The following is a 12,613-nucleotide window of genomic DNA, read 5'->3' as shown; positions in this document are numbered from 1 at the left end:
TAAATTTTATTCTTCTGATATTATGACCAGGCAGTGGACGTTGGACAAATCGGATTCTAAACCTTTTTAAAAGGCATTGTCAGTGGGGACCATTTTGCCTGCATCACTGATGTTATCTGAATGCTTCTAGCTGACCGGAGAGTGCCCAGGCCCTACTTAAACAATACTGAATGTCACAGTTTAAACCGCGTTCTTACAAGATCAGTAATATTGTGTTCACACAGAAAACAGCTCCTCTCTTTTTAAAAAAAATTTTAAGCTTTTTTTATTTTCATTTTTTTAAATTGAAGTATAGTTGATTTACAATGTTGTGTTAGTTTCAGGTGCACAGCAAAGTGATTCAGTTACACATATGTATATGTATCTATTCTTTTTCAGATTCTTTTCCATTGTTATTATAATATATTGAATATATTTCCCTGTGCTATAGAGTAGGTCCTTGTTGTTAATCTGTTTTATATATAGTAGTGTGTATCTGTTAATCCCAAACTCCTGATTTATTATTATCTATTCCTAATTTGTTCCTTCTCTACAGTAAACAGACTTTTTCATTTATTTAATCAAAATTCCATTCACATCTGCATGATTACAGAAAACATGGGGTATGTAGGCTTGTAATATGTAAGAAAATTGCAGTAAGATGGTAATGAAACCCCATATTCACCTTAACATGTTTCCAATGGAAATAGTTTTGAGTGTTTATTGTTCAGTTCATTACTTTTCACTTGATTAAATGTTGTTGTTGTTGTTTTGTTGTATTAAACCATGAATGTTTCAATTTAACAATTAAAAAAAACAGTCCCTTTTCCACTCTGGTAACCATAGGTTTGTTTTCGATGGCTACAAGTCTATTTCTGTTTTGTTATTAAGTTTATTTGTATCATTCTTTCAGATTCCACACATAAGTGATACCATATTTATCTTTCTCAAACAGTTCCTATCTTGGATGAGATTATCTGGACAATATAGCTATTAAGATACTAAAATATCCAAATGACCTCTTTGATGACAGAATAGAGGATTCTGGTACAGGATGAATGGGGTCTTTGGGAGCAATTCCTACTTTGGCTTTATTCTCTGCCAGGGCCAGTTAGCCCCATAGGTGAGTTGTCTCACAAGCAAGTGGAAGAAATAATTTCCCCAAAGGGCTGCCCAGTTTTAGGTTTACAATGTGCCAGCACCTTCATTTTGGACTTCCTGGTACCCAGAACTGTGAGAAATAAACATCTGTTGTTTAAGCCAGTCAGTCTATGGAATTTCATTACAGTCCCCAAAGCTCAGACGACCACCAGTTAATAGAAAAGTACCCTTTTATTGAGAGGTAAGACAAGTGTATTTACAATAGTCAATTGTTAGATCATATAATCTGTGAGGCCTTTTAAAGCAGCAGTATCCCAGGAATTACAATTTCTAAGGGGAAAAGAAAAACATTCCAAATATGTTTCTGTTACAGAAAATACATTGGAACAATGCCAGAAACACTTAAGGCTAAGTCGCATTAGACCTTTTTCTTCCATCTTTATAGCAATAATCAAAGTGTATATTTTTTTGTCACGAACACAGAAGACTAATTCTGGAAAGGAAGGAAAGATGTGATGTATGTTGCTTTTTGTCAGAAGATGAGTATGCTTAAAAATAGAGCCTCATCAATGGTTCTGAATAAGAAACACACAATGTTGCCAAGCAGTCCCAAACTCACATTTGAGAAAACTGGATTCACTTAAGACTGCCAATTGCTCCAAGCCTCTCGATCTTACTAACGACTGGGAGATGATCACATCCTTTACACAGTCTGATAATGCTCTCTGAAATAAGATTGTTGAAAAAGAGATCTCTGTTACAGTGCAAAGAACATTTTGATAGAAATTCATGTCTACAAAGGAGTTGAATAATAAAGATGTTCCTACAATAACAGATACCATTCTTGCTCTAAAAAGGCAGAAGTATCTAGCCACTGGAAATAATATGGGTCAGTCAAAAATCTGTATAATAGAGTCCTACAGGGCAACCTGTGTAAGTCAATCCCCAAAATATGTATATATGTATATATTTGACACTCTCCAAGTGAGGATATTACTTTTTTGAAGAACATCAGACATAACACTAGGATTCTTAACATTCCATGAACTATTGAGGTAGGAGACTCATTTTGTCAGTAATCAATCTACTTTCACAGATTACATCCTAAGTCAAACGCCGGTACCAAAAAGTCAGTAATCCACAAGACTGAGCCACCAGACTACATACCAAGTCTTTCTTTCTTTAGCTGAGCAAGGTTGGGACTTCTCTGTGCACCAAGAGATTTAACAAAAAATAACATAGGCTATAAAATATTTCGTAGACACGTTCGTAAATAAAAATCACAAATTTTGATTACGACTTTATGCATTAAAAAGCTTTGCAACTGTTTTAAAAAAGCAAATAGTACAATCGTTAGTGGTAAAACAAAGAACTATGGCTGTTGAAATGTGTTCCTATATCTACCAAAAGGGCGCCACCCTGGAAAACTACCAATGAAGAAGCAACCACTGTTTCCTACTGCTGCCTGTCAAGCAGCAACAGTTGAATAAACCACATGTCATTTTTGTAGTGTCATGTTGTGCAGAACACTATAGCCAGTTTAATTACAGTAAAATAAGTTTAGCGTGTGAACTCAGATATTCTCTCCATGAACCCCATGTGAAAAGCAAATGTTATGCATATTGATTTTTATGTTATGAAAAAGCTGAAAATGAGGGGAGAAGTCGGCTTATGTGAATAGCCTTTAAAAAAACAAGTGTAAGGGGAACCTTTTAACACGTTACAACTTAAACATTGCCAGTAGTTATTTTAATTTATGAAAAGCAAAATAATAAACCACTGCTAAGATTCAAAAACTAAAAGAAAACCTGTATCATGACATGGAAAAATCCATTTGGTTTTCATCACTTAGTATCTTAAATAAAAGACGATTCAATGAAACAAGCTATGTAACAGATTCCTTCATGGGCAAGGATGCTTTTTGTTAATGACAGAGACAGACACTCAGGTCAGGTCCCCAAGGGGTATGAGGATTTTCAGAGATTGTTGCTGAACACAAAAGTGCTTCGTCAGCTGTAACTGAGAAACTACAAGCTAGTAAAGAATGACCTTTCCATATTCCAACAAAGAATATCGAGTTCTGATTTCCACCTGGCTTTAAAATATTAAGATTCAGAAGAACCACAGAAGTTTTTTTAACCATATGTTTACAAAAAGAAAAAAAAGTGATTCATACATCGACTCTGGGCTTTCCTGGTTTGAATACAGTAAAAGGACATAATCCAATCTAACTCATGCATCACTTTCAGAGACACAGTCCAGCTGGAAATATTTCCGCCACTGCCGTGGACATTTCTAAAAAGCCAGTGCCTCTGGGCGCTCTTGCATCTTCAAAAGAAAAAGAAAAGAAACAGGCGCTACAATTCTCTAAGGATGGCTGTGTTTCGCACATGGTGGGAAAACAAGAAAAATGGCCTTCAAGAGTTTCAGTGTGCGCTGTAACATAGGTTTCATCCCCTTCAGTTTGCTTGCTGCGTTCTTGCATCACTGGATTAGAAGCCTGTTTCCCCGCTTCTTTGTTAACTGCTGTTGGTACTCTGTAGGCTGCACGTTTTAAACTTCTGTAAAGGACATTACAGGCTATTTCACGTAATTTAATTTTGTGCTGAATATTCTTCAAAGGATTTTATAAATAATATAATATTTTAAATGAGTCTTCAATTCACTTGTTGTTATACCATATTGTTGCTTTCTCCAACTTTATCTACAAACTGTACAGAGAAGAAAAACGGGTAATTAAAAGAAAGCCTAGAACAGTATAAAACATTACAGCACCGCTTTAAATGTTGATTTAAAAACCCAGCTTTATAAGATTTGTGGAAATCTAAGGTATGACTGACAATGACTGATCCAGTACTGCTCACCACTGTCTTCTGACACATAAATGTGTATTAAAAAAGTTTTTTTTCTAAAAGTTTTTGCTTGGCATGTTATACATATGACTTTAAGGGTGCAGCATGAGAAATGCAACACAATGAGTAAAAAAATTGGATTGGATAAAATGAAGTTAACACAGATAGCTCAACAACAAAAAAAAATAAACAAAAAGCTGGAAATGTCGGCCACTCATGCATTAATGAACCCAATAAGGAATTTCAACTGACCATTACTGTGGATCTCGCCTGGGCCTATGTACTCTTTGAACAGATTTAACTCCATTAAGTTCAATAATTAACAACAGCTATTGACTAACAATATTTTAAATGTGTATTCTGGGCTTCAGACTGAAAGTGGCAATGACATTAAAAACAAACTTAATGATGCAAGCATAAACTGAGAATTACGGAACGTAAGTTTTAACACACATTGATGTAAGTGGTTATTTACTTTGGTTACTCCACCCCAAATATAAAGCAACTGGGCTTTTCTCCAGCATTCCAGATGGTGATGCAAACAAATGTTGAAACAAAGTAATTAGTGGAGAGAGTAAAAGTTACATAACCCAAGTGGCTATAATACTATCAAAATCCAGTAATCATTTAACCCTTTCTTTCACATTTTTCATTATTCACATTTTTACATAAGTATTCATTACAATGAAGTAGTAATAATAGGATACTTAATTTATAGTACTGGATGTCCATTTATGCAAATACTGAAAAATCCTTAAATTAAGGACATGATTCATGATTATAGCTCTTTAAGTAGAAGTTTCAGTACATTCAAAAGACATGCTAAGTATAAATACTGACTATTGTATGAGCTTGGAGACTAATGCAAATGAAATCTGGATACACCCCTATAAGCCTAGCCTTCCCACATGTTATTTTATCACAAATAGGCAATCAGCACCCTGAAAAGAAAAGCTGCTCTCAAAATATTCATGGACTCATTAGAATTTTATGGTAAATTTAGGTGGTGAGAAAGCACAGCAATCTCTCTTCAAAAGTAACTTCAAATATGTAGGTTATCTGGGCCGTAAGGTTCTGACTCTAAAACTGATTTGAGGATGCAAATGAAATTAAGCTTATAGTGGTACCTATTCTTTAGTGGGTAAGCCATCCTTTAGCTCTTTGAGAATTCCATCTCTTTAGAAACATCTACACATATATCTGTAAACAACTTTAAGAAGTTGACGGCCTGCACTGGAGAAACAGATCTGACAAGACTGTTTAAACTGTGGACAGAGCTGGGAACAGAATTCTATCATCTGACTCCCAGTATCATACTGCTTTATTTAATGGTCCTAATGTACCCCATTTGGTAAGACAGTCTAAGAATGAAAACAGTTGTAAAAAATAATGGTGTCCTTTTATATTACTGTTTCTAAAATTAGAAACCATACAAAAATGAATTGAAAAGTGCCTTTGAACACTCAAAGAGAGAGGCACAGGATATCAATTCAAGTTACATTAAAAACTGAAGAACAGTATTAAAAATGGATATGGTGGAACAAAATTTCAGGTTTTACAGGTTTAGCAATGATTATTTTCTCCGGTATTCATGGTAACCATAATCTATGTGATGTAACCATTTATATCATAATAAAAAACTTACCAATTAATCATGTCTCAATTCCTTAGCTTTCTAAAAGTAAAGAGCATCACAGAGCATTTATTTTGATGGTTTAAAAAATATATCGCTAAATACATGATTACTTACTGATCTAATTCCAGGTAAATTCAGCAGGGATCCGAGGACTGGCACTCTTCTAATAAAGCCAACGACCACAGGAAAGAAGCCCCTGGGAGAGGGAAAAAAGTTCTTAGAATGAACACATTCTTTATGACCAGAATCGTCCGTTAATCACGTAAAAAGAAAGAGTCCTGTTAAAATTCTGAATGTTCCAGAGATCAAAATTCAGTTAACATTTCTTAGCTCTCCCTGGATTTGATCCCTTCCTTAATTATGCCTCTGTAACATTCTGCACATACATCCAGAATGGCACTACTACTACAGCCCACTGGTGTCTTTACAGTCTGTTTCCCACACAGCAATGAGAGATTCTCAAAAGCGGATTTGGCACTTAATTCATTCTGGTGTCTCCTGAGGGCAATATGGGGCTTGGCAGACAGAAGGCAAATGACACACATTTTTTGAATAAATAATCAAACCGACTTTACTTACAAGGATTCTCTCACATTGCGTACTATTATTTACTTGGGAAGTGGCATTTGTAAAATATTGACTGATCAAAACCTCCCATGATGTATTTGCTGCAAAATTTTCTAACATCTATATGCACTAAAGGAAGTGCCAGCAAGTGGCAGTGGCTATTGCACATCAAGTTCTAAGAATTAAAGTGCTGGATCGAGCTATGTTATCTATCGCTGTGTAGTTGATAAAAATGGCGAACATAAAGAGAGTGCCTTAAAATGCCAACAAAATGAATTTTATTGCATTGAAAATACATTATGGGGGGGCAATAAATTAGGAATTTGGGATTAGCAGATACAAACTACTATATATAAAGCAGATAAACAACAAGGACCTACTGTATAGCACAGGAAACTATATTCAATATCTATAATAACCTCTAATGGAGAAGAATCTGAAAAAGGATATGTATGTATGTGTGTAAGTGAATCACATTCCTGTATACCGGAAACACTGTAAACCAATTATACTTCAATAAAAAATTTTAAAAAAGAAAAGACAAGATAATTTATATCCTTACATAGGCAATCTACATTTAACAAACACATCTGGGTTTCTGTAATAAGTATTGGACTTAATGGTTTACTGAAAGAGAAAAAAATAAAATAAAATGGTTGCCTTACCTGAACAAGAGAAAGAATCCATAAATTTCGAAGATCATGCCTATCAAAGGCCAACCAATGAGGACTACAAATACACCGCCCAGGAAGAACCCCGTCGCTTTCATTTTATGTTTTTGGAAGAAGAATCTGAATGTTCTTTCTAAACCAATTACAAAAGCCAAGCCAGCCACAAATAAGACCTAGAAGAGAAAGGAAATGCGACATAGAAGAAGCAGTGAAATGCACTGCATAAATCTGAAAAGTAAGGTCAAAGCTAAATATAATAAAAAGTAGGATGTGTGGCTTTTAATGTGGGGAACTGGCTGGAGAAAACTACAATGCACACCAAGAGGTGGAACTGTGCTGCCGCTGCAGTTGTAACCCACTCCTGTCAGCCCCCTTCTAGCCTGATGACATGAGGAAGAGAAACAAAGAAAGATCAGGTGTTACCAGTGGGCACCCGCATCTGCAGTGGCTTCCCCAGGTTTGGCTAGAGGGAGATGACTTAGTCAAGCAGATGAGTGAGCGGCAAGGCAAAAGAGCTGCCCAAAAATGTGTCACCTGAAGGTACTCCTGGTTCTGAAAGCATCATGGGGGCTACGGGAGTTCCTAGGGATGGGATGGGAGACATACTGACATGGCCAAGTTGGTGGTAGAAGAAACCATGCAAAGCCAGCAAGAAGAGCCTAGTTTTATTAACTCCAGAAATCTGGTAGCAGCAGCAATGAAATACAGCCATGCGTTCTCGGGTGTACTTATATAGTTTGCATGTTTTCAGACAATGGACAAAAACTGGTGATCTATTAAAAGCTTGCATTTCCCCAGGTTTTATTCCCAAATGTTTGCCTTTCTTCATTACAATTCTTTAGTAAAAAGTATTTCACAAATATTTATTAAGACTCATGGTTAAGCTTCACATTCTGAGATACCAATACTGTTTATATTACTGTTTATCAAAACCTCAATTTTGAACAATTTTGTTATTCTTTATATTTTCCAATGTCCAATTAATAGCCTGATGTTAATATACACTTCAAAAATATTTAATCATTATTCAGTGACTCTACTGGCCTCTGAGAAGGGTTATTATTTTCTAGAACTCTTGCACAACCGTCACACATGGACAACGGAGTAAACATTCCATATAAACAATATACACACTTTTCTTAGCAAGTCAAATATTAACAGTGATATCTATTTTTTAAAGGGTTAAGTGGTTTTTAAAAATCTGTTCATTTTATGCTATTGAAGCAAATGTTAAATCTCAGAGGTATAAAGTCAAAACATGTTAACAAATTTACCAAGACATGGGGCTCTTAAGTCATCTATTTTGAGCTCCTATTTAGAGGTAGTCTTAATTTAATCTATTATACATCACATATCAAACCCTCAACAGAGCAGTTATGAAATTAGAAAACCTCATTAAGCGTTTACCTTTTACTTAAACAGAAAGGTGACAGGTTTCATCCCTGATGGAAACAAGAGAGTGTAACAGGAATCTTCACACGAGCAACAGTGAATTATTTCCCCCAAACTTAATAGCAGGCAATAATTCATTTGTAGTTAAAATTTCCTTATGAATTTTCAAAAATATATTGAAAAACTCACATTTCCGATAGCCAGTAGTGCTTTGTCAAAAAAGAGAATCATTCCAAAGAACAGGAAAAACACTCCAAACCCCGTTAACCCCATTCCGATCTCTGCAATGCAAGTTACATGGTTAAGGGTAGAGAAACATCAAAGTTACGTTAAGATCACTGTTAACTACCTAAGAAAAAATTTTCAGTTTTCCTTTTGACCCATATAAAGAAACAGGACCCCAGCACTGCAGGTTAAGTTTATAATGACATTCATTAAGACCTATAACAAATTATATTAACATCAGCAAATTACCCTCAATTTAAAATATGAATGGAAATCTCTAATACTTATATGAGAGATAGCATTTCTCACAAATATACTCACAATAGAGAAAGATGAATCAGGATTCTAAACCTTTGGTTATGTTTTTTCCCTCCCAAGAACCCTTCTGGCACCAGACATACATATGCGGGTTTACGTTTAGTCTCCTTTTCTCCTTTCGCAGTCCACAACTAGCATTTATATGCACAATACCTGCAGCTCCTTCTTTCCTCTCTTAAAACAAATTCCTTCCTTAACCTACTAGAAATGCTACAAGAGGTCACAACAGACCTCACTCAGTTACCCCCTGCCTCTTACAATGGCAACAGGAAAGATTCTGAGAATTAAGCAGCTGTCTCCTTAACAGTGAACTTTCAAGTTAGGCATCACTTTTAACATCCTGACAGCTTATGATTTATCTTCTACAAACTTATCTCAACTATGAATCCATTCACATATTTAGTGTTATATTCCTAAAATCACCTCTCCAACATTTCAAATGGTTTTACCTAATATTAATATTCTGGGTTTTCACTCTTTCATTCAAAAACAAAGAATTGTTGACCAACTCCTAGATGCCAACAACTGTCCTAGGTACTGAATACAGAGTGATGGACAAAGTATAAGCTTTTTAAGCCTATGGTTGCCCTTTAGATAAAACTAATAATTTTACTGCCTTTACACTCTAGACTTACCTTTAAGTCTGAAGAGTCTTAACTCTCTAAGGTTACAGTTGCACTGCTCTGTTAATGTTACAAAGCACAATCCACCGAATTATTTCCTTGATCATTTTAGGTTTGTTTTCAGGAAATAGTCACCAACCCTTATTTTACCCGTCAACACTATCTACATAAAATAATGAATCAGAGCAGAAGCCACCATATTTTTGGAAACATAATTTTAAATACACAATAGTGATTTTTGATCTGTTACTTAACTTTTTTGCCTCGGCTCCAGAAAGCTAAAATCTAGGTCACAGCTACTTCAAAATTTAAGGCATGTAAAATGTTCTGATGAGTTTAAAATTTCTATCATATGCCTTTTTCAACAGCCTTCACCTTCTCAATTTACAGTTAACTACTGCCTTCTGTTCCAGCTATCCTTTACTCTGAAAGTTAGTCTAAAAGAATTCAGGTGCCTGTCCATAAATATACTGCTAAGTGTATTCCACAAACTGCTATGAAAATTGGAGGCTCATATTTTTCATGCTTAAAAGATACGCTGAGTCCAATGACAGTCACTGTTAGCATTTTTTGGTATCTTATTTAAGATATTCTAAGGCAGCATTTGTCTTTCTTACAATGCCCTTTAAAAAAGAAAAAACATCATAATAAAGAACTCAATTGAATATCATGGTAGAACTTCAGGTAATGTGACATAATGAAGTAAAGAGCTCAAGGCAGCATAGGAACTACTCGACTCCAACCTACCAATGAAGATTCTGGGTTTTTTGGGGGCTGGGGGGCTGGGGCTGGGAGTGCAAGTATAAAACCCCTTAAAACAATCAGGAATTGCTATTTACTCTATTCTCATCAGTACTTGGTCACCCTCTCCCAGAATCAGGATCCCAGACTAATCTTGGCAAATCACATGAATGATGGCCAATCCCTACAGTTAAACACACACATGAACACAATTTGAAATCCAAAGAGCTTTTGGTTCACTAATCATTTTGTTTTCCCATCCACTGTCCTATCTAAAACATCTGGCAAACAAACAGCAAAGAGTATAATCATCCTCTTCATCAGTTTAATGAAGTGAGGAGAATGCTTCCTATTCTGCCCATATTCCAACCCAACCCCTTGTTTTGGTTTTTGGAAGGATGTACATCATGCACTTCACCCTATAAGACTCCGATAGAAGAGAAAATCTATGCACAGGATAAATAATTCATATTTTTATCAATGTAATAACCGCAAGCTCAGATAGGAGTATTAACAGTTAAGATAGGAAAACTATATAGAGATTAAGTACTTCCTTGAGTAATTAGTAGTATTAGACATAAATTCTATCAATTTATACAATTCTGCTAAATTCTTTGGACTTTAAATTCTGGGAACAGAGCACTGTGCACCATAAAGTAAACAGGCTCTGAATATCCTACAAAATCTCTCAAAAAAAACAATGCACAATTTTATAGGGTATATATTTACTGTTGTAACTGCTTTTTTTTTTTTTTTTTTTTTTTGCTATGGGAGAATTTCATCATTCTAAGATAGATTTCAAATAAAGTTCATATATAGATGCTAATGGGGTACAGTGGGGAAAAAAAAAAAAACAAAGATTTTTGAGCCAGTAGACCTGGGATCAATTCTTGTTTCTGTCACTTGCCTCATGATTATACACTGAATTTCTTTTCAGTCTCCTTTAATTTATAAAAGAGACGTAAGTCTTCTTTGCCTTACAGGGCTCTTAGATGAATTAAGGATAATGATTTATACGAAAGCACATGGTAAACCGAAACAAGATGCTTTTATGCAATTTTATACAATTGCTAGTTTTATTATAACAGTACACTGAAAAAACAAAAAACGAATCCCCCAAAACCCCCAAACAAAAAAGGACTATACTTATATTTTCTCTGATCAGAACAGGTAGACCAAAATGGGCACCCAAGGTACAGACCGTCCAATCTGACTGGGGTGGCCAGTGTGTGCAGGAGATTATCAGAAGCTCCCCTGAAGTTCAAGTTAGCTATGACAGGTTAGCCAAACCTTAAGACTCCACTTTAAAACAGGGCATTTTTAACGGAAGTTCTATTTTTTATTTCAGCAGACTGTTTACTTCTAAAAATCTTGAAAATTCAAGTAAGTTATACAGACTAAGGAGGAAAAAAGGCGTGACAGATCAAACAAAGAGAAATAAAAAGACTATCACGACCATCAGAAGATAGGAAGAGCCGGGCTGGCAGATATGTAATTACAAAATTATTAAGACTGACAAAAAGGGGAAGAAAAGTGGAAATGTTACATTGAAGGAAAGAAAACAGCAATGCTAATCTCAGAGACAAGCCTGGAGAACTCTGGCAGGCAGAAAAAGATGCTAAAATAATAAAATGTGCCACAAGTACCATATACAGTATTAAGGAAATAGATCGTTTAACTGAACACAAAGTGGCTTTTTTTTTTTTTTTTACTACTGTGGAGACATTAGCCGGTAGAAAAGTGAAGTTGTTGCAAGGGATTGTTAAAAGGCTGCTTCCAGTGGTGGCAAAAAGGCAAATATTCAAAATATTTAAGCGTAAGCACATTTTCAAAAAGAGCCTACCACAGGTGACATTTAACACGCAGCCTCCCAACCAACCAGCAGTAACTTGCAGAGGACCCCGAGTGTGTCATGTGCAGAACTGTCCCCAAGACGGGCCGCGGGCACGCGCAGCAAACTTTCTCAGCCGCTCGCAGGAACAAAGCGCCCATCTCCCTGGGAGTGAGAGTGGCGCGACCCCGGCGCGAGAAGAAAAGCTCCCCCTCCCCAGCTCGGGCGCCTCCCCAGACTCCACCGACTCCTCTCCCGGGCCAGACTCGCCCCTGCAAGTCCAGCCCCCGGCTCCTCAAGGCGGCCTCCAGGCGCCCGCAGCCTTAGCTGGGTCTCCAGGCCGCCGCTCCCAACGGGGAGCTTCATTCATTGACCCCGGCGGGCGGAGGGGCGGGCGAGACCCAGCCCGAGCAAGGGGTGTGCGGGGCTCGAGGCGAGGACCCTGGGGCAAGTGCTTACTCTGGGTGTCCGTTAAGGAGATCATGGCTGCAGGGGTGAGGGCGGCGGCGACAACACCTCGGGGCTCCCAGGGTGTGAGGCGAAGTCGGGCGAAATGAAGCCGGGAAGTAGCCCAGGCGAGAGCCGCCACGTCTTCCGGAAACACGCAGCCACCCCCACCCCACTTCAATGCCGCTTCCCATTGGTGTAACGCGCTCCCAATATCAACCAATAATCTG

The 12,613-nt window shown here is 36.9% G+C and overlaps 1 protein-coding gene across 1 annotated transcript; it reads right to left on the bottom strand.

Annotated features, from left to right (window-relative positions):
* Window positions 1-1,292: 1,292 nt before the first annotated feature.
* GOLT1B (golgi transport 1B) lies at window positions 1,293-12,543 on the bottom strand. Its single transcript, XM_010988886.3, has 5 exons — window positions 12,396-12,543; window positions 8,388-8,479; window positions 6,801-6,979; window positions 5,683-5,764; window positions 1,293-3,791 (listed from the first exon to the last, which is right to left on the bottom strand). The coding sequence occupies exons 1-5, from the start codon at window positions 12,418-12,420 to the stop codon at window positions 3,753-3,755; spliced, it is 417 nt and encodes a 138-aa protein (XP_010987188.2). The 5' UTR covers window positions 12,421-12,543; the 3' UTR covers window positions 1,293-3,752.
* Window positions 12,544-12,613: the final 70 nt, after the last annotated feature.

This window comes from Camelus dromedarius, chromosome 25, assembly GCF_036321535.1.
Source record: "Camelus dromedarius isolate mCamDro1 chromosome 25, mCamDro1.pat, whole genome shotgun sequence".
NCBI lineage: Eukaryota > Metazoa > Chordata > Mammalia > Artiodactyla > Camelidae > Camelus > Camelus dromedarius.
Note: the sequence above shows the minus strand (reverse complement) of the source record. Positions and strands in the feature narration are given on the sequence as shown.

Bases quoted from the DNA above. Each gene is read 5' to 3' on its own strand.
- GOLT1B (XM_010988886.3), bottom strand. From the start codon at position 12,420: ATGATCTCCTTAACGGACACCCAGA. The intron at 8,480-12,395 runs GTAAGCACTTGC...CTTGCATTGCAG, and splicing joins CTCCTTAACGGACACCCAGA to AGATCGGAATGGGGTTAACG. The intron at 3,792-5,682 runs GTAAGTAATCAT...TTCTCTGTACAG, and splicing joins ATTTACCTGGAATTAGATCA to TTTGTAGATAAAGTTGGAGA.